General features: G+C 33.3%; 2 protein-coding genes across 2 annotated transcripts; one reads left to right on the top strand and one right to left on the bottom strand.

The window, feature by feature from the left end:
* Positions 1–5,190: 5,190 nt before the first annotated feature.
* On the top strand, positions 5,191–6,440 carry LOC108198687 (uncharacterized). Its single transcript, XM_017366465.2, has 3 exons — positions 5,191–5,466; positions 5,580–5,626; positions 6,175–6,440. The coding sequence occupies exons 1-3, from the start codon at positions 5,307–5,309 to the stop codon at positions 6,301–6,303; spliced, it is 336 nt and encodes a 111-aa protein (XP_017221954.1). The 5' UTR covers positions 5,191–5,306; the 3' UTR covers positions 6,304–6,440.
* Positions 6,441–7,223: 783 nt separating this feature from the next.
* On the bottom strand, positions 7,224–22,280 carry LOC108199469 (la-related protein 1A). The gene is made up of 14 exons (XM_017367291.2): positions 21,993–22,280; positions 19,830–20,340; positions 19,272–19,446; positions 18,861–18,951; positions 18,636–18,707; positions 16,791–17,341; positions 14,028–14,106; positions 12,873–12,977; positions 12,456–12,784; positions 12,206–12,349; positions 12,017–12,080; positions 9,001–9,146; positions 8,647–8,751; positions 7,224–7,813 (listed from the first exon to the last, which is right to left on the bottom strand). Exons 1-14 carry the CDS (start codon positions 22,143–22,145, stop codon positions 7,663–7,665), a joined length of 2,676 nt encoding a protein of 891 aa, XP_017222780.1. The 5' UTR covers positions 22,146–22,280; the 3' UTR covers positions 7,224–7,662.
* Positions 22,281–22,517: the final 237 nt, after the last annotated feature.

Below are 22,517 nucleotides of genomic sequence, written 5' to 3'. Positions count from 1 at the left end.
TTGGACTCTCCATCTTTAGGAAAATTGTGTCTAGGATCTAGTAATCTAAGCCTTGCTTCTTTTGGTCGGCTCGTATTATCCAGTGCTTTATTACAGGTAGTCATTCCTCAGTTCCTTTAATCTTTTCAACAATACTTGAATCTTAAGTCGCGGTCATGTCTCGCCCCACCCTTCAATTCAAATTAGCAAAAACAATGTTATTTTCAATATATAAGCGAAAACTTCGTTAGAAATTGCGCGCGTTAAACGCTGACTAGAGGAGCAAAGCAGCAAAACATATATGTAAAGATGTACTTCCTATGGAAGAGATAAAAATGTTCTAAGCATATAGCTTCATCTTTGTTTGAATATGGGCTCCTCTAAAGCTAGAATAAGGGATTGTCCACCTCACCGTCCCGAAGAACAATGGCTCTATTGTGTTGCATGCCTATAAAGAGAGAATCAAAAAGTACCGACGCTATTATGCCTATTATCTCTCAGCCTGATCATGAACTCGCAGCTTCCGCCTTAAAAAGGCGGTGCTCTGACCGATTGAACTGCAATCCCATGTGTAAAGCCTAAAAATGTTTATTTTTTTTATCTTCATTCGAACTATTTACTTTCGTCGTGTTGTAAAAGAAACACGAATGGTATACTATATTCTTAGATAATTATATATCTTTCTTTTTAAATGCAGTAGACTCATAGTGGGCTAATTCATGTATAGAACCGCGTGAGACAAAAGACAACTTTTGAGTGTCACTTGGCCCCTTGACTTCTTCTCTCAAAAAAGACGACGTGCGGCCAAGTCGACCAAAGTAAGAGCGGGGAGGGAATGTAGTCGGCCCAGAATGCTTCTGTTCTATACTAAGACTTTTTCGAATGAATGGGGAAGTCGCTCTTTGATCTGCGAAAAAAGGCCTACGAGCCGGTACTGTCGTATTGATTCACCTTCTCTTATTCAATCAAAGAAGTAGAATCAACGGCCTTCGAAGAAAGATGACTAAGATATTGAGTTGGAAGTTGGACAAAAGCCCAAAGCCCAAGGAAGATAAAGGGGGCTGGGACACGAAGCGTTCAACGACTTGAACTTGAGGATCACAAAGAACTATATCCTGGTTCAGAAGGAACGCTAGCTATATGTTTAACACATGCAAGTCGAATGTTGTTTTCGGGGAGCTGGATAGAAGGAAAAGAGGCTCCTTGCTAAAGGCGGCTTGCCTTGCCCAGGAAGTTAGAAGTCATGGGTCATCTAAGTCTTTGATCCTGGAGAAAGGCTCTTTAGTAGGCTCGGAGCATGAGTCTGAATCACTTAAAGAATAGTTATCAGGAGGGGTACAACTCTTATTGTCACCGTCTTCATCATTCCCGGAATTGTTATTATATGTTTTATCTAAGTACCGTCCCTTGCTGTTACCTTCATTGTGGGAGGGTAAAGAGCATCCAACGCAAAGCGGCCAGTTAAAAGCCCATAAATGAAATCTCTAAGTATAAGTAAATTGTGTTTTCTTTACAATGGTGTGAGATCCTTGTGCGAACCATTTCGAGGACTAGACTCCATTTTATAAAACTAGTGAATTTTTTTTTCTCTTCTCAATCTTGTGCCGGCTGAGGGAATAGTTTACAGGCGAGTTATTACTCTCATCCACTTACTCTAACTTTAACTTTCTATATTATTAAACCACTAAAACTTAACAAACATCTTATTACATCTACTCATCTTTTACTCCAATATGGATTTTGGTGGGAAAATCAATTTGTGTTTAAGTACAGAGTTTTGATTAGACAACTAATAATGAGACATTTTATTTATGATATAAATGATTAAATTATTTTTTTACTTTTAAAAAATATATTAAGAATTAAACTTGGATCCCGAATATAATTTATAGATTTTTATTTGTGTGACTAACCATTATGTGTTTAGCCAACCATAATCAAGATAAGAAAAGTAAAAATCATGAAAAGAATATAATACGATACAAAATGTCGATCCTTTCTCTTCTTCTTCGTGGCTCTCTCCTTCCAATAATACGTATCTCTATATAATAATACCTAATACAAAAGTGTTTTAATTCAAATAGGATTATACAAGACAATTCCAAAACTGAATAGGTTCCCAAAAGGGTTAATAGGCTAAAATATCACTGAAATCATAGCCAACTTGCAATTGGGTCACTGAACTCAAAAAAGTTGCAAATGGATCACTAAACTAGATTTAACTTGTAGCCAACTCACTGAACTAATAAAAACTTGAATTTAGGTCACTGCGCCGTTAAGTATCAGTTGACTTTAACGGAATCCGTTAAAAAGAATAAAAAAATAAAGAAAAACTTTGAAAAGAATATAAAAATTCTGAAAACTTAAAAAAATGTGAAAATTCATGGTCGACCTTTTCCTCTGTTCCTGGTCTGCTTCAGCGTGTTTTTGATATCTGGACCCATCTACAATGATATAAAATCTAATTGTCTTTGTGTGGGCCGTTGAATCGCCTAAATCCGACTTCTAGAACTCCTGATAAGACCCAAACAATATTTCTTGCGCGATTAGCCAAAAAATCCGAATTTTCTTCTAATTTATTCCAAATCCTTTCAAATTTAAAAATCCTTACTCCCTACAATAAAATATATTTAAATCTAATTAATATATGTCCAATTAAATGAAAAATATAAGTAATATGAGGATAATTATCATGTAATATATATATATATAGAGGAAAGTTCTATGGAGACCGCTATTTCATCGAAGACCTCGGAGACCACGTATATTCCGCAATCAAAAAACTATAAAATAAATTATTTTGTAAAATATGTTCTACAAATATCATGTATTCATTAAAATTGTTGAAAATCATTTATGTTTAATAAGTAGATAATGTATGTTCTGCAAGTTTAACAAATGTTCTGCAAACTAAATATATTTCATAGAACAAAACATTTTGTAATGTTCCACATGTAAAACTTATATGATATTTAAGATTTTAAATGAAATAATGATTTCATAGAATATGATTTGCAAAACTATACATTTTGCAATGTTTTTATGAAATATTTTACTTGCAGAACATATGTGGTCTCCGGGTCTCCGAAAAAAATGTGGTCTCCATTGAACTTAACTCTATATATATATATGAATATGTACTCTATCAACTCTCCACCGGAAGTCCCAATACATTGTTCATACAGTCTCATAAAAATGATGCTTACTGCCATGATTTGGTATGTCACAACTTACTTGAAGTTGTCTTTATCTATAGCCACATTTGTGAATATGGTTGTGTTCCAAAACTCAACAAGAACATCAATATAATAAAGAGTAAGGTTTGTAGCATGAACCCCTTAACATTTGTACAAAACAGTGTCAAGTTTGGGACAAAAATGAGGTAGTTTGTGACTTTTGGGACTGTAGGAATAGTGGGTGTTGAAGAAGAATCCATTTTGAAGAGTTTTAAAACTTTGTTCGCTTAGGTTTTTGAGAGAAGGGTCGGAAGAAAAAGTACATCCAGGAATCTGTGAAGGTAGAAAATGAATTGTGTTGAGAACTCCGAGTATATATAGGTTTATGTCTCACTTGTCGACAAGTGTAATTTGTATCGATTTGACTTATCAAGACTTTACAGAGCGTGATATCGATAACTTTTTTGGTACTTGCCCCGAAAGATTCAAATAATATATTGTCGAGAAGTGGAATCTGAAATGTATCGATAATTCACGCGACTTACCGAAACCTTAAATCATAAAAAATATTATTTCATATTATGAACGCACAATACTAAATTAATTAAATTTTTCAAAAGTATTTCTTTGATTTAACTAATTAAATTTATTAAATCAATTTTTAAATAAATTATTAAAATTTCTCTGAGTTGCCGATAAGTAAAATTGCTTACCGCGAAGTCTCTAATAATTTGAAAATTTTATTTTTTTCTTGTAAAAAAAGGCTTACTCTTCTATATTTTATATTCAAAAATTTCGAGAAATTTTCTTATAGAATAGCATGAATGGGAAAAGGTAATTTAATTTTCAGTACAGTAGTTATCTCATGTACATTGTACTCTACACTGAGTAGGGAGAGTCTGGCCGGTTCGGCTCGTTTTTCGGATAAAATCGGAACTACAATTATATATCTCTGGTTTTTAAAATTGAAATCGCAACCGCCGGTTCGGATTTGGATTCGGATTCAGTTATAAAACCGACAATCATAAAATTAAAAATAATATACAAACGAGACAAATTAATGAGCATAATTATAAATAATATTTATTATAGCAATGATTTTTAAACTTTCAACACAATTAGACGTAGTGAAAACATTTTCTGGCTTTGGCTTTGGAGTCTGTTAGGCCCAATTGTATATGCGCTGGAACTCTGGATGGCCAATTTCAATCTACAAGCTGATGTAACATACCAGTGTTCTTCAAATTTTCGAACAGTTTTATTAATTTTTTGAATATGATATGGATTAAATATTTATTATATATTATATATATAATATTTTATATTTAATTATTATTTTAATAATCGATTCGGTTCGGTTCGTTTGGAGGTATATCCGGAACCAGTCATGTAAATCAGATCGGTTTTTAATTTTCCTGTTTCGGTTTCGGGCGACCTAGGTTAGAAAAAATACAGACGTGGACGGGCCGTGTACAGGGCAGGCTCCACTCCTGCAACACTCACGCTCAGGTCGCCCACTTTTCATTATTTAGCCTGTTTAGTTTTGATAAGTTAAAAAAAACTGAATAGTTTTGATAAAGGAACATAAAATAAGTTGAAAAAAAACTGGGTAGTTTTGATAAATGAACATAGAAACCGGTTACTTTTGATAAGGAGCCGAGTTAATTGTTTACGTATACACGAGTGAACTTTTATTTAATCTTCCCGGTACTTGAATTTACGTGATGCAACAAAATTCTTAATTAGAGTACATAGGTGGCACATGTTTTGCCGAATATGTAAAAATTTAGCAATTCAACCCCCATTTACCAAAAAATATAGATAACCGAAACTAATTGGTTAAATTTGGTAAACAAACATGTTTAACTACGCTCAATTATTAGTATAACCGATTGGTTAAAGTAAAAACCATTTTTTTTAAGTAAAATATTATAACCAACTTATTTGAGCCGATAATTTTATCTTGTAAATTACATTGCAAAAGTTGAAAGAAAGAGTATCGGTATATCTTGGTTTGGATAAGAAAAGCAAGGAAGAAAACAAATAAACAAGTGGTGGAGGCGAGGCAAGGAGAGAATGAGGCATACACATTTCATATACAAAAATGAGACAAGGCATTATTAGTGTAGTAGATAAAAGAGAAAAAAGAGAATGGCAATCTCAGCTACACTTACTAGGATTGTGTCATCCATTGTTAAAGTTGTGAGCACCAAAGAAGACTCAACCACTAGTGTCCCTCATCAACCCAGACGAGGGATTCTCCTTTCTACCATTTTTGTTGCAGCGGACTCCCAAACGGACCTTCTCCAGAGTTTGTTTCTCAATTCTGTTTTTCGAATATCTTGCATTTATCTCAGATATTATAAACTGCAACTGCCGGATTTATTATGCTACTCAACTCACAACTCTTGTTTTCGACTACAGAATACTTGAAGAAATCAGAAGAAAACAAAAGCAAATATGACAAGGAGGTAATCTATGGTTTTAGCTTGATGCACATAAGTTATAACCAGAAACCGTGAGTTTAAACCTTAATTGTTTGCATGCTTTTTGAGTGCCTATAAAGTATAATTCTATAACATTTTTTAAATTTTTTTTAACAAAAGTTTAAACGTCATCTTTTCATTCAGGAAAAATTTTAAAAAAATATTATAGAACTATACTTTATATTTTATAGGAGCCTCAAAAAACGTGTCAAAAAATAACGTAAAGAATTTGCTCGGAGAGAGAACTCAACAACCATTTTTTATTATGACCATGAAATAAAAACCATTTATTTACTAATAATGACTACCCATGTATGCATGAAACTCTGTCACCAACAAAAAAAAAAATCTATGATTAATAATTTTTATTTTGTGATAATGTACATAAACTAGAAAGACCCATTCAACAAAAATAACTTATGACACATATATCTGATTTTCAGTATATTAAGGTATGCTGGCAAATATGTTAAATTTGAAATGGATGTGTTTCCTACGTTTTCTGGTTTTTAATTGTTTTGGATATTGTACAGAGATTGGACAGTTACTACAAACGCAACTACAAAGACTACTTTGGATTCTCTGAGGGGGCATTGAAGGAGAAAAAGGATCTGACTGAATCAGAAAAAGGAATTCTTGAGTGGCTTGAAGCCAACAAATAATCTTCTTAAGATTAATGTGGTGTATTAGTTACATTAGTTTTTTTAGATGACCCCGAAGAGTAATATTTTCATACGCGATGATTCGTTTAATCTGTATGCCAGCAACTTAAATAGAAAACGCCATGTTCATTCTTGAATAGCTGCTCAACCAAGTTACAATTGCACTGACCAATGTACATTGGATTATTGGAAGCGTAGTCTTAACATGTCCATTTTTTTTGGAGAAGTCAAATTCCGTTAACTTCCGTTAAAATACTTCCTACATCTCAATTTACATGTCTCTTTTGTTTTTCGAGGAGTCAAATTGACTAATTTTTGACCAAATGTTAGAAAATATTTATTTACTATTTTAGGAAATAGAAATCAAAATGTAAATCTAGTCTATTTTAATATGTAACTTTTTATTTCCTAAGTTAATAAATATATATTTTCTAATAATTAGTCAAAAATTAGTTAATTTGACCCCTCGAAAAACAAAAGGGACATGTAAATTGAGACGGAGAAAGTATTTTAAAGGAAGTTAACGGAATTTAACGGGGTCCGATTTGAGTTTCCAAAAATATGGGTATAATATCGTTTTTGACCGAAAATTAGGAGTCCGAATTGCAATTATCTCATAAAATATTGCAAAACATGTCATTCTGCACAAGTTGTAAAACATTTTCCACTCACTGAACATCTGTTCAATTATTTTAATGAATTTCAATGAAATAGTGATCGTCATATAATATATTCAATTTTAATGATTTTCAATAAAATAGTGATCGTCATATAATATGTTTGGTGAAAAGAATACATTTCTCAAACTAATCGAGAAACTTGCATGCATGATCTCCGCAGTTTCCAAAGGCCTTGTGCGTTTGTGTGTGTTTGCCATGTTAGATTGGAGAAACAAATATTTGTGCTTGGTTTAGAGAACAGAAGAAAAGTATTCAGACATTTTATTAGCCAAGATTCTTTAGCCAGCAGAATTTAAATGTTCGAGTTTTTCCTGTCCTCTTCTAATTCTGTGTTTGAGAAAAAAAAAATATTTACAAGTTACAATCCGGAAAGGAGAATCCCCTAGGTGCCAGCAGATGGCAGCAACTCCCACGTACAAAATACCGGAATGCTAAAGAAAAGTTACACCAAGAAAATGTTTAGCAGAACTTTTGGAAAATTGGGCTAATCAATATACAAACACCTTCCTTAAATTTACACACGGATATAGGCCCTTAATATATCACTCTCCATTCTGAAAAAGGGGGAAGGATCAGCCAAAGAAGCTAATGAAATAGCCCAGTGCAAGCTACAGTTAATTTGTTTGTTTCGACAGGGAGAAATTTGGCAGAAGAAGCTGAAAGAACCCCCTCCAAGAAGCTACTGACCATCTCGTTTCACCACATTAACTTTTTCTTTCATTCGTTTGAAATCTTTTAAGCTACGGTAATCTTCTCTGAGCAACCTATCCAACTCCGGATGTTTGTTTAATGCTCTTTGGTCATTTGTCTTACGATAGTGGTGAAAAGCCCTGTTAAAAAAAGAAAAAGATAGCAATAGTATTAATAAAGGCGCCTATAATACATAGGAGGGGGTAAAAGCGATCATAATCTAAAAGCATCTGTTCTAGTCTCTTTCTTATCAGCAACCATGAGAAGTTGAGGACCTGGATTATCCTAAATAGCAATTAAAATCAGACATACAGTGATACAGTATTTTAATTAACTATACTACCGGACAGCATGAATATTAAATTATAAAAATGCTTTTTGCATGAGGTGATAAAGCATTTACTAGGATACGCAAAGCCTCATACTTATCCCAAACAAGTGGACTGATGAAAAGGCATTTTCATTACAATCAAATAATAATGAGGAAGTCATAGTCTGTACAGGTACAGAACAGAGGAAAGATCAAATAAGAAAGACAAAGTTTAGAGAAGCACAAGGAATTGAATGTAAAGAAATCTTCAAAATTCAGCAAATGAATTGCCATATTTACGACATCTATATAAAGCATAAACTAAAAAAACTGAATTTATAATACAAATTGCGAGTAGCTGATAAGGGTAAAGTATATTCCAATATATGCCAGGATTCATTAAGCATACATAACAGATCATTCAAAATTATCTAGTTAGCCACAGTAAAGTCCGAATTAGTGTCATGCCATCTATAACTTGTGCAGAAACAAATTAATGTCATTATGTTTGTGAGTTTCTCCTTTACTTTGTACAGGCAGATAATATATCTTCACAGCAAATAAGGAAAATAATCTAATTTAATTATTGTTTTGAAGAATTCCAATAAAAACAATCCTGGCCACAAACGTACGTTGATACATTCATGAAGAAAAAGAACTTACCAGTACTTCTCGAGGCCATAAAGATTCCCTTTATTGTAAAAGTCAAGTGTCAATTCTTCGAAATCCTTATACAGATCCTCTCTGAATTCTTTCTCCAAACCATAACTGCATAAAGAAACAAAGGATACATTAGTAGATTTTAACATCCTTAACTAATGAATCTCTGAGATGCTAAACGTAACCAATAATAATATTGCAAGGGTGGTAAACCTGCTGTCCTAAATAGGGTTTTTACATTGGCACAGATGTGTGAACTTCTTCACAGAGAAAGTACTTTGATAGGCAAATAATAATCATGAAGTCATATGTGAAGTTCAAATAATGGTCGATATATAAATTTAATTAGAAACATACCTATAGAAACGAAATAGGCACTCTATTCCATAATAATAATTAGCTGCTGCGTCTTCTAATGCCAATTTGCGGAAATCATTATACATAGAAGGGACAAACATATCTCGAAGAAAATATGACCAAAATCTGTATAATGTATTCATTTCCTGCATGTAAGGACACAAAAGAAAAATTGAAAGTCAGTCTAATTATTCTCATAAGTAAATATTAAGCTTAGCCTTGAAGTGTATAGTTAAGATTTTAGTATATCTTCATCTTTTCAGCAATTTTTTTAAAATCAGTTGTTTTTGGCCCAGTTTGTATCCAATGATCCATGGTGAATAATTCACAATTTCTGATATCCTACTGACAACAGACTTAGAAAGGCAAAGTGCAGCATCACATATTATTTGAGTTAGGAGTAATGCTCACATCCACAAATCTATATCACATGCTTGATTATTAAAAAAGAAAAAGGGTTCAACATAAAATGTGAATTTAGATGGGACAAGCTGACAGCTGCCGCATAAGATTTTTCTTCTTTTATTTTTCTGAGTATTATCTGCAGTTGTCTTGCAAGTCCTTCAAATATGACTTCCTCAAATGCATGCAAATCAAAGATGGAAAAAGTTCAGTTGCCACTTGCCAGTATATCTGACATCATGTACTCAGATTCTACACTCCTCTTGGTGATAAGAGCCATGGGGTCAAGCCTCAGTAGAGGCATGTAAAAAAGTCACTCATTCTAAAAACTCGGTGGAGGCATGTAAAAAAAAACAACACTCATTCATGTTCAGTTGATGAAGAAAATGTCATTAGAATGAAGAGCCTATAACTAAAACCAAATACAAATAAGAGAGTAAAACACCAACAAATGAGCATGTTACAACAAGTGATGACTGATGAATAGCTATGAAGATCATATTACTGTGGGTGGGTGGGGGTGGGGGTGGGGGTGGGGGCAAAGAAGCTTTAGAAAACCTATTTGTTGGAACTGTTATCTGATTAAAGAGTATACGTTACTACAAAGATTTATATCTACAAGATAAGACCTAATTGTTTTCCAATGATTTTAATGATCTTTTAAAAACACAATAGATTGATCAAATTTGACCTAAAAACAGCAGTCAACAACTAATACAGTACAAAACAGTAGAGTCAATCCTACTTGAAAATAATTACAACCCTAATATCTTCTTCACAGTAGTCATTTTAGTTACTTCCTGTTCTTAATAAAGCAGCCACCTAGTTTATGTTGCTCAGTGAGTCAATCTCGCGTTGTCCTAGGCCATGGTTTAACTATATTATAGATGAATACTATAGTGTAATTTGCAAAGCAGATTTGTCTAATAGAATTTAATTGTACATGTTAGCTACATTGGTCTTGCTGGAGATGACAAACATCAAATACAGTATCATTACGTATACCTAATGCAGCAATGTAAAACGAAATATATGAGACAATTATAAAGATTAAAAAAGAAATTTGGAATTTGCCTAATGCAGTAAAGCTATATAAACATAAAGAAGCGGGTGGTATTGGGTAAAGAAGAAAGACCACTTGACTCACTTATGACTAATTAATTTATAATAGATTCACATAAACAAGAGAGCCGTCCTAGAGCATCTAACAGTATGAAGGTTAGTTGGTAAAGTAAATTATCTTATAGTTACTCGCCATATATCACTGAAGGATGAACACAATACATTGCGAATTGATAGGATGACAATCATGGGCAGAGCAACTATAGGACGAGGGTGGGTGGGCACTGGGCAGCAGCCCATTGAACTTTTCATATTGTATTTTTGCTCTATAGAGGACAGGCATGGTTCCACAGCTATAAAGCTCCTAAAGCGCATACTACATTTGAGGAAGACAATATAAAATAGATTGATCAGTGAAGAACTTAATAACGAGCCCTTTCCTTGAGTTTGAAAAAAATTTAAAGAATAATAATGTCTCCCTATGATGGGAAAGGTGGCCCAGATCCCACCAAACTTGAACAATTTTAATTGATTAAAAGGAGATGGACTTGCTTTTGTAATTATTTACATGCATAAACACATAGAACCCTAACAGACAAAACTGTATCGTTTAAGCCAGAATATGTAATTAGTTGAACGTTTATAGTTCCAACCTCGATCTCTATTATCAATAGAATCCACACTCATTGAACTCAGCTTATACTACTTTATAAAAACATTACGAGAACGATTGCTGTAAAACTGACGTAAAAAGTAATATAATATTGCAATACATCAATTTAATGATAATAACTATGGTAAATGGACAAGCTGATAATCTCATAAAGGATAATAATATTTTAAAAAGATAATATAAGTAGATGCAACTTAATACTCGTAATGTTTAATCATATAGTAGTAAGTTATTTACTTTATTCACCGATAAATTTTTTAAGCAGTTGAAATGAAAACATCATTTAAATAAACATGAAACTGATTTGTATATTTGAAGTTGGGTATTACATGTTACTGAACAGACATATTGTTTTGTGGGAAAATAACTTATTTTAGTCCCTATTTCTAGTGATCTCCCTTATATAAGAGATGAACCACAATGGTGCGTTCATTGGAGGAAAATTGGTGGCCTGGAATATTAATAGAAACATATCCTGTTTCCATTAAGCATAAAGTCTAGCTATAGGAGAATGACCAATGCTGCACGGTAGTTGTACAGTGGAAATATTAGTAACTTCTCTTGGGTTTCAAAAAGGGATTTCCAAGCAAACTTCAGTCTTCGAAATTAAGCAGCACAGCTGACTTGTGTTATAATGAATGAGAACACATACAAAAGTGGATTGTTATTTGTTTGTGAGAAGATACAAAGAGCTTTCCTTCTAATTACTAATTTAGCTTGATACTGAAATAATTTGAATACTAATTGTTATACATTTTTGGGGAACTATAAATTGAGAATGAAGCTTACTGTTCTATAAGATTCTATTGACACAGTGCCTGGATAAGGTGAGAATATCAAGTGAAAAATAGTCCTGTGAAATGTTAACGATTCACGTACCTCACTGCAACCAACACCTGATTTCTTTCTATCACTTAGGCACCGCTTCTGATACTTCATATACCTATTTAGAAAAAATATATATAGTTTGTCTATGAAAGAGGGACATAAGCACACAATAGAAAGACATAATATATCACATTTAAACAGAGACGGGTGCAAAATATTTGAAAACCGAAACCTACTTACTTTTGCTGCTTAAAACCATTTTCTTCTAAAAGCTGATGGCTTGGATGCTGAAAAGGCGGAAATGACTTTGGCATTGATCCCACTGGTGGACTACTACCAGAAAGGTTGCCTTGTGATACAGTACCTAACTTCGAAGATCTCAAGCTGTAAAATTTAATTTAAAATATAACCAAAGTCAGTTCTAAATTCCTAACTAATCAATCAATTCTGTTATCTGTAGAACTAGACAGTAGGTTGAACATTAACTCACCTGTAATTTTCTGGTGGAGTAGAACCAAAGAAAAAGCCAACTGAACTACTAGGCGGACTTTCTGATATGACGCCAGCAGAGCTACGTGAACTTCCATGATTTCTGAAATTGCTTGAGAATAGCCGTTGTTTTTGAACGGGCTGCTTCTTCGAAAAGCCTCTATTTTGTTTCCTTCGAGAATTTTCATTTCCCAGCATTTCACACCCATTGCCCTCAGCAAGAATGTCTGCAGCTACCAATCGTGTTCCAGGATTGGACTTTGAATTTCCATGTTTAGAGTCGTTACTTGCGCTATTACCTCTACGATTAGACCGTTCAGCCCTCAGTTCCTAATAGTTATATAGAGCACAAAATGTGAGATATTTAAAATTAAGAATGAAAATTAAAAATAACAACATGAACATCAAATCTGTCTACCTGCTCATAAAAGTAGAGGCCGTCATTTATCGCAGAGGCAAGCTCATTTGATATGTTTTCTGATTCCTTTACGCCAGCTTTGGGTTCTTCGCGTAGTCGGTTGTTCTGGAAAAGGTGTTGAAGGGAATATTAGTTACCATGTTTTGAAAAGAAAAAAAAAAGGCCGGCTCAAGTGACCAAATTTCGGAAAACATTAAGTAACGAAGATAACAATGAGATTGGATAGATGAACTAGAATTTCAATTTTGAAATAACGATGACACTTTTTTTTTTAAGTCTATCAAAGGATTCAGTTAAATTTGCATCATCCAAATAGTTTCACCACATCCGATAAACATAATTAATTGTCAAAACAAACAGTTAGACAACTGAAACTGAATAATAGTAACATTGTCTGATCACTAATCAGATTGGCTTATGAAGAAGAACGATGAGCTTTGTCATCCGTAAGATTCCAGTTGCACACATATTCATGAAAGAAGTGATTTCTTAAAGATAAAGAATTATATAACTCAATAATTAGTATAAACTAGGGGTGCAGGGGGCTAATGGCATAAAACAGGACTTATTGCAATTTCACGACCAAAATAAACACCAACCTGCAACATTGGAGGATCAGGATGGGAGCCATAGAAGGTGAGAGAAAAGAAAGCAGATGAGTTTGCGGCATATACACTCTAAACATCTTCAAGACTAAAATTTCCCTCCTAATGTCTTGTAAGCTAACACCACTGACCCTTTATTAATTTTAACTCTGAATAAAGATAACAAACCACGAATATGTAATCTAGAATTTAGAAAGCTATATAGTTATTAAAACAGACCTTAAGATTGGGTCGCAAAAGCTTTATAAACTCTTTTATGTATATGACAGTTGTTAATAGTCTTGAAGAAAAACGAAATTGTACAGAAGTGTGAAACATTTCCAAAATAAATAAATAAATAAGTCATTTCCTGTTGTATTATAAATATTTCCGGTCTTCTTTTGAGAAGACTCCAAAGTGTCTTTACTTTTTAAATCTTTCTAGAACACTAATATGCAAAAAGTCGGTAAATAATATAATCAAACACATTTCTACACAATCATATGCAGACACTTCTCCAGATATCTATTTTTTATAAATTTGTTATTAACTCTGCTGCTCCACACCTTACCTGAGTTACAATAACAAGTCTCTCAACCGCTTGATCATTGACAATCATTTCATCATCCTCATCATAGGTCCCTTGAGATCTAATACAATTAAGACATGATCAGTTAGCAATCTCGATATTAATTCTTCCAAACGTATGCATGATACAAACTGAAGTGCAGACATTGATAGAACTGCTAATCTGATCTGACACATAATTATTATAAAGTAACTTTCCAAGACAAACCAGAAATAGCTAGATTAACAATTTTGCGCATGAGAAAAACACTATTTATTCCTAGAAAGTCCATCTGATGGACAGCAAGTTCTAAAGACCCGTCAGACATGGATTTAAGAATATAAAACGCCTTTAAGCCAAAGGACACTTTAGAAGCATCTGGAATTGTATTTGAAAAGTCAAAAGATATCCTTTTAGAGTTTTCATTGCTTGAAGAATTAGAAAAGAATTATATTTGAGATAAAAGAGTCGATTAAAACATACGCACAAAGTTGATTTGTTATTTTGACTCTGGAGAAGTATTCAGTTAACAAGTTCATTAGTTAATTCAGTTGTTTTATTACTAGCTTTCCCTCGAATTCCTTGCCTTCACATTCTTTCCTGCCCCTTCGTGAACAATGATGATGCAAAGAAATGACCAAACACTTACTAATTACTTTATCCATATTATATTATAATTGTTTAAACACGTGTTAGTTCATTTAATTTTTTAAGATAATTTTTACACATATATTTCCTCTAATCATTTTACTTGAATATATTCTGAGACCTTATGCTTCACAAGAAGTTACTCCGACTCTTAGTTTTACCTCAAGTACCTGTGGTGGACACTCAACACTCAAATCAGTATAAACACTTTGACATGTATCCATGTTTCTACTCCAAAGAATGTAGATCAAGTAAAAGTTAGAGGTTTATTCATATACAGAATGGTATATAATGATACTTTTCATCTCATCTCCTATTGCCTAATTTATAGGCTGCACTTCAGATCATTTGCTAATAGTTTACTCTTTTAAAGGTTTGGGTAAAATTAAAACTTGAGAAGAAATTAATTAGAGATGAAAACTATTACATTTGCTAAGAGTCTCAATTATACCACTTAATACATGCTCATCAAATATTTCATTCCTAAACTATAAATCTAACTTGAGCCAATTGATAATTCTAGATTTTCATTTTACTTCCCAAAACTAAAACAGTTTCATACTGGCTTTATATAGGACTGCAGATATGATCCAGTAAAAGTGTCGAAGGTCCTGCTCATGTTATTGTGAATAGTGTTAATTAATTATTGAATACAATCTGAATGAGTACTGGCTCGCACAAGTTTGATCATGCAAAAGCAACAAAACATTTATCCATCGCCAGAAGAAGTCTAAGGCTCTAAGTAATCTATAAAAAGCTCTGAAAACATTTACAAGTATGAAGTTTTGCATCGACTTTTTGATTCCAATTCTTTCTTTGCACCCAGTAAAGTACCCATCTTCCGAAATAAAATGACTTTCATTCTTTTCAAACATGTATACTGGATGGACTCTACCAATCAGAAACATATTAGAGTATATTGCTCTAGTAATTTTCTGTCTCCTCAGTTCAATACCCATAGAAACTTGGTGCCTTTTAACTTGTACTACCCAATTGCCATGAAATTTACAACACTTTAAAGGAATTTTAGAAACATGTTGAGTACAATAATAATGTGCTAATGAACTTGAACTAAGCCTCATCATCGAATGGCGTAAGATGGACTCATAAAGTAAAATTCACTATCTAAGCAGTAAAGTGAAACGATTTGACTTCATAGTAGTAATGGTAACGGGAACCTGGGTGGGAAAAGGCCCTTGGAGAAATAGTAACAACTATTACAGTAAATTATAAATATAAATATAATAATTAATTAACCAACAATAACAAAACTACCAAGTGCCAAATAATGAACAATTAATTTGAATTATCAAGTCAAAGTAACACTTTTACTTGAAGATACTACATTTAAGGGCACTATAAACAAGTATCCACAACACTATTTTAAATCAATTATTGCAGCATCGATGAAACATATATATGCTTATTTTGGTCATACGAGAATTCATCCATTTGTTGCCTCTTGCACAAAGCATTTCCATTTTAATACTAACTCAACAACATAAAGATGATGATAGTAATAAACTCTGCAGAAGCAGATTAGTAAATATAATTTAAACAAACTTAATTCCCTAAGCAAAGGAAAACAAAGAAGAGGTTTTAAAGTAATATTAAACTACCACGTACAATGTAAACTGTTGCTACAAACCAAGAAAACTTACAGACTTGCAAGATCGTTATATAAACTTTAAAAAGTTCAACAAATATACAGACAGTCTTCATAATAGACAAACAGGCATAGAACTTAGTTAATGATACATTATATTATGACCAAGGACTTCAAGAATTTAGCTTATAAACAGAAAATACATTTACCATAAATTAAAGATAAGATTCATCAAATAAGAAAAAGATTTCTATAAAAACTAGTCTGCAGGCCAACTCAGTTTGTATTTAAACCAACGCCTATATAAAATAGAAAATACATGATTTTGTGGCACAATTTAGTAACACATGAATCAAAAGCAATGTGAGAGTTAGAAGTTGGGAACACATAAACTTCACAACCTTATCTATATGACCGGTTACTGGCATGGAATAACACTGAACATTATACTAGACATGTGATGACACTGGGCCAAATGTTAAAACAATAAGATATATAAGCAGGGGATGTACCTTTTTAGTGAAGACGAAGTGTGATCATCTGTTGCTTTAAGCTCAAGTTCTATATCTTCATCAAACATAAATGTACCCGAAAATTCATTACATGGTCTTTCTCGAATTTGTGCACTGACATCATCATGCACCAGCGTACTTTCACTTTCAGGATCATTGAAACTATGATGTTTTGAAGGGACTCCAACTGAACCAGAATCATGTACATTATGTGGAAACTTGACAGATGAGTTGGAATCTGACTGGATCTTCGGTCCACAAGTTCCTTGAGTTTGAAGAACAGACTTCCTCCTTTCGTTTGTTACATTACCATCAACTAATTCTGTTATTTCCATGTCTGGTTTTGGGAGTCCCGACGAGCTGTTATGGCTCACAGATTCACTATGAGAAACTTCAAATGTTTTCACTTCCATTACTTCACTGACCTCAGTATTCTTTGTATCATTGATAACCCTTTTCATGTGTTCTTCCTGTGTATCTATTCCTTCATTTTTGCCCACTGAAGCTGGAAGCCACTTTGACCACTCATCACGACGTCTGACTTTCTCATCCTAAAATAATATCAAGAATATAGAAATCGGAAGACAAGAAAACTATTAGAAGTTTAGAACTATTAGTTCATAGGTATAAACAAACAATCCTGTTAATGCTAAATACTGACAATGTTTAGTATTCGCCTTATAAATTTCTGCATGCGTAAATGTGATATGATAACCAACCATGAAGATTAATTTAACTTATAGTATGTGTTTAGAAGAAGTTTACCATGTCCATCTACAGAGAAGATAAAGACAGGAACGTACATACGGCTACAAAACTTACAGACCACTTTAAAATAGATTAGTTATGAGTGTTAGATGGCCAACCTATCACATTTTTAATAAAATGAATTTATAATCCTTTGATTACTGAACATCTGAACCTGATTCTGCAAAATATTTTAAACTGTAAGTTTGTACATAAAATTACTTCAGACTAAATGGGCACATCTTTAAAAGCGAATTAGGTCGCATAACTTTACATCTAAAATTAGTCATTTAATATCTAAAGTTAAAAGTATATACTTATTATTAAAGTGGAGGGAGTATATAGTTACATCAATTGCAGCTGTCTGAATTATCGAAGACTAGTATCTAACGTCGTAATCCCTCATCTCTTCAATCTGTAATCTGTAATACTATACAACTATAAACACATAAACCTAACAAATGTTGTGTCCTTAAAATATTTGCTACATCAATGCAGTGCGAGTAATTTTAATACCACCTCATATGATAAACAAAATTATTGGCATGTTCCTCTTTTTGAATAAATTGAGGACGATAAAGGAAAGATGTGGTATTAATACTAGACATGAAATTCGTATTCACTTCACTACTTCAGGCACTGGACTTTAATTTTAAATTCGCGTAACTCCTGAGTCTTGACCAAAACCACCATTGACTGACAAGGTACAAACTGTAAACTGCAACCTTATTGACCAAGGGATGCCAATGGAGGGGATTTATGGGACCCATCTTACGTAATCTATGCATGTGGTCATACTAGTCCATCCCCTAGATTAAGACTTGGTTATTGTTCTTCGACGATACAATTCAATCTTCATGCTCAACAAAGGGTTAATAAATTAATGAATGCATCTTCTCATGGTACTATTTTATGGCGACTCCTTTTTCCACAAATAAGTGTAGGAATGTATCCTCTGGTGATCCTATTATAAGGTAACTCCTTTCTTCACAAATAAGTGAAGCATTGAACACGCAGCCAGACAGAAAACAATATGAAAATAAATATTTATATTACGCAAGACAACGGAGCAGGGAGTTTAGAGTAGAGTGATGTAACCTGCACTTCCACAGTACTTGAATTCTGTAATGCATCAAGAATAAATGGAATATCTGTACTCATTCTTTTAACCTGATAATGAGTTGTTGAACAAGATCAAAACAAAAAACAAAAATACGTCTGCATCAGAAAATTTTAACACAACATCTTATAATTAAAGCAATGTTCAATGAAATCATTATCCCTGATTAATTGAGATAAATTGGATGTTTTAGCAAAACAAACCCTTTTGAAGTCGGCGATTATAGATATTGGAACCCAACCCTGGGCATCCATCAAAGAAAGCAAAAATTTATCAGTCAAGAGGTTTTCATCGCTGCAAAAAGAAAAATAACAAAAGTTGGTTATATTACAGCTAATGTTGGGAACTGTTAGCTACTTTAAACACTACACCAATTTGTCTCCTAAAAAGAGATTCGAGAACAGGCTTCCCACTTCATTAAATCAATCATTTCAGGAAAGGCTGCAAAAAGGATCAGGATCTAGATGATTGAAACTTACATATCCACTCAATTGCAGAACATGCTGAACGCTGCTAAATTTGTTTCATTATTGTAATAAGAAACAAATCTTTTTCCTTCCTTGTAGGAGAAAAGATCAACTAGCAAAGAGAATAGTTTTACTATGATAACTCACCTAAAATAGTATTCAATCTGCTTTGTAATGTTAGATCGCAAAGAATCAGACTCTGGTGAGATTGGTGGAACTGTGGAAACCCCCGATTTAGCGTGAGCAACAAAAAAGGGTGGCTGAGGCATCCTGATAGACCCTGGCTGTGGACCAGGAATATAGTACATAGGTCCAGGTGCACCTGACCAGATAGGAACATTTAAGACAAGTTAGTATACACCAGCAGAGTCTCAAGTACAGGCATGTATAAAGGAGAATAAGTCAATTATTACAAACTAATTTCTATGTTAAAAGAACAAATGGAATAACCAGTCCTCAGTTCATATTAAACACCAGTGAAGACATAGTCAAGTACAAAGACAAAGAAAATTATGTAAAAGAAATATACTGAAAAACCTCCATCTAAAAACATCTTCAGGCTAGATTAATATCAACCGTAATAATCAGATGAAACATTAGTCTGCATATTTAGGAAAATATACCATTTTTTCCCTAACAATACCAACAATGTAATTATATAAGTAGTATGATAGTACCTATAGGGCAACATGTTACAAAACATACCAGGATAAATAGGCCCTGTAATGAAGCCTGGAGCTGGTCCGATGAATGGAGGCCTCACAAAGGCTCTAGGTCCAACACCTTGTTGTCCAAGGATATTTTTGTTAGAACCATAGGGTTGTTGATTATTCCATCCAGGATAGGGATGGCTACTAGGTTCATGCAAATTTGGTCTTCTAGTCGAAAAATCAGCAACATACGCATTGGTTTCACCCCAAGCTGGAGGTATGCTACCATATGCTGGATGAACAAAAGCTTGCATAGGGACCTCAATACTTGGAAAGGATCCTGGCAATGGCTGGTAGGCATATCCAGCTATAGGGACATGTGATGGAGGTACCACAGTATGGAACAACGGTGAAGCACCTTGTTGATGAGAGGGTAATGGTACCTGAAAAGAGCCTGCGACATTTGGGTTTCGCTTAGAACCTGACTTTTGGCGGCGAAATGATGAATTTTTATGAGAAGGAATAGAATTTGATTGTCCATTCAATTTTTGCAGTTCACTTGACACCTGCAAACCAAGAATCTCTCAAGTGAAATGTTTCTATTAAGCAATTATAATCACAAAATTATCAATCAGACACCGTATCTGCTATTTATCAAAGACTAGATGGTAAACCTGAACCTGATAAACATGTAAAGATACATATATGTACTATACATGTTATACTTATACATGCTTGCGTAAGAAAACAGAAACAATACTTTACAAGTTGACTGTTGAGCAATCTAATGTAAGATGGATATTTAGAACAGTAGTTATTTAACTACTTTCCAATATAGGTGCAAAGGAAAATTAAGCTATCAGTATAGTTCAGTTTTCTTATACAGTAGTTTGTTGTGTTAAAACATTAATAGAGCTATACAACTGTTACAATGGTGCTATTACTAGTAGCAGATTATTAATATTTAAATAGGTTGAAAAAAATATGAGATAAAGAGATGTGATACTTCACTTAACAAGATGTGGGCGGGTAAAACAAGTAAACTATGCCACTAAAAAAAAATCAAATCAACAGTAAATATTCAAAATATAAACTTTCACCTAAAATTGAATATATATATAGTCTTTCCATGTTCAAAATAATAAAATAAAACTCATATACCAATAACATTAAATTGCATTCATTCTTTAACAACCATGAGTTCATTTTACACCATCATTTTCATCTGGGAAATTCTAACAATTTTCTTCACAGTTGGAAAACTAAAATTTTGTTGAGTACAATTGGAACATTAGAGCAAGGCCAATCGTGATGCAAACCTTGTTCTATAGCTATATTATAGAACAAAAACTAAAACATCCAACTCCAATCGTGATGTATATCTTGCTCTAAAATACAGGAATGTTGTACTTTGTTCTATATTTAGAGCAAGATATAGAGTGCTCTATAATTGCCACATTATCAAACAAGTGAAAAAAAGAGGGAAATGGATAAAAAGAGAGGGAGATAGGTTAAAGAGGGAAATATTGTATTTCCATATAACTATAAAAATAGCATTGTTAGGTAAATATAGAACAAACCATTGGGCGGGGTGTGCTATTTTACAACCAAAAACCACCTTTTTGTTCTAAGTTATAGACATAGCCACACTTATTTTTACATCACGATTAGCCTTGCTCTTAAAATGTTGTGTTTGGTTAGGAGGATGGATTGGAGTGGAATGAAATGAAATGTTTGAAGTTAAAGAGATGTAATAGAGGTAGAGATGAGATTAAAAAGAATGAGTGTGTGCAAATTTTGTATGACGATATATAGCAAGAAAGTGGCAATTATGAAGGATGGAGCATTTCCTAGTCGAAAAAAGGGGTTTTGAGCTCAAGTTCAATTTCTCAGAATGTGATGGAAGAAACAATAAAAATTCATAATATTTATATAGTTCAAATTCAATTACATTGCCTCCAGTATCAATCATCCGAACCAAACACGACATAAGATAATATGAATTTGCAGGGTAATGAAGTAATTATTTGCTCTACGTTGCCATAATGTGAGACATCAAGTCCATTACTGTGTCTCGAATCGAGAAATCTATGTATCCTGAAACTAGAATTCTAGTGATATAACAGAAAAAAGATAAAAAAAAATCGAATCGAAAGAATATAAAAAGTAGGTAAGAATGAGAATTGTAGTATAATTAAGTGAAGATGGAAGTACTAACCGGCGGCGGCGGCGGAGGAGACGGAGACTGAGCGGCGGAAAGAGCAGGCCAGGAATCAGAGGAGGAGGAGGAGGAGGAAGCGGAGGAATGGAGCTTGTTCCATGGCGACTTGGGATTGAGTTTGACTTGATCTTCTTCTTCTGCCATTACCATAACCAAAGCAAACAATTAGTCTAATCTAGGGTTCACTGTTTCTACACTGCGCTACTGGCTCTTACTCCCTGCACTCACTCACTATAGGTTATTTCTGACGTCTGCTCCAAACTCCGTCTATACTCTACTTTTCTCCTAAACTTTTCTTTTTTTAGTACTAATCAATGTTCTCAAAAACCCAATTTAATTGATTCATACCTAATTAATATTCGTGATTGGATTTTTGAAATCCGATTAATTTTTATAAAATTTTCCTAATAAAAGTATATATAATAATTTATTAAAATTAAAATACTGTATTATTTTAATTATGAACAGTTAAAACCTTTGTGACATAGTAAATATATATTTAATGATAAATAAGTTATGTAA

Source organism: Daucus carota, chromosome 8, assembly GCF_001625215.2.
Source record: "Daucus carota subsp. sativus chromosome 8, DH1 v3.0, whole genome shotgun sequence".
In the NCBI taxonomy this organism is placed as follows: domain Eukaryota; kingdom Viridiplantae; phylum Streptophyta; class Magnoliopsida; order Apiales; family Apiaceae; genus Daucus; species Daucus carota.
The sequence above is the reverse complement of the archived record's forward strand: the minus strand, read 5'-3'. Positions and strand labels throughout refer to the sequence as shown.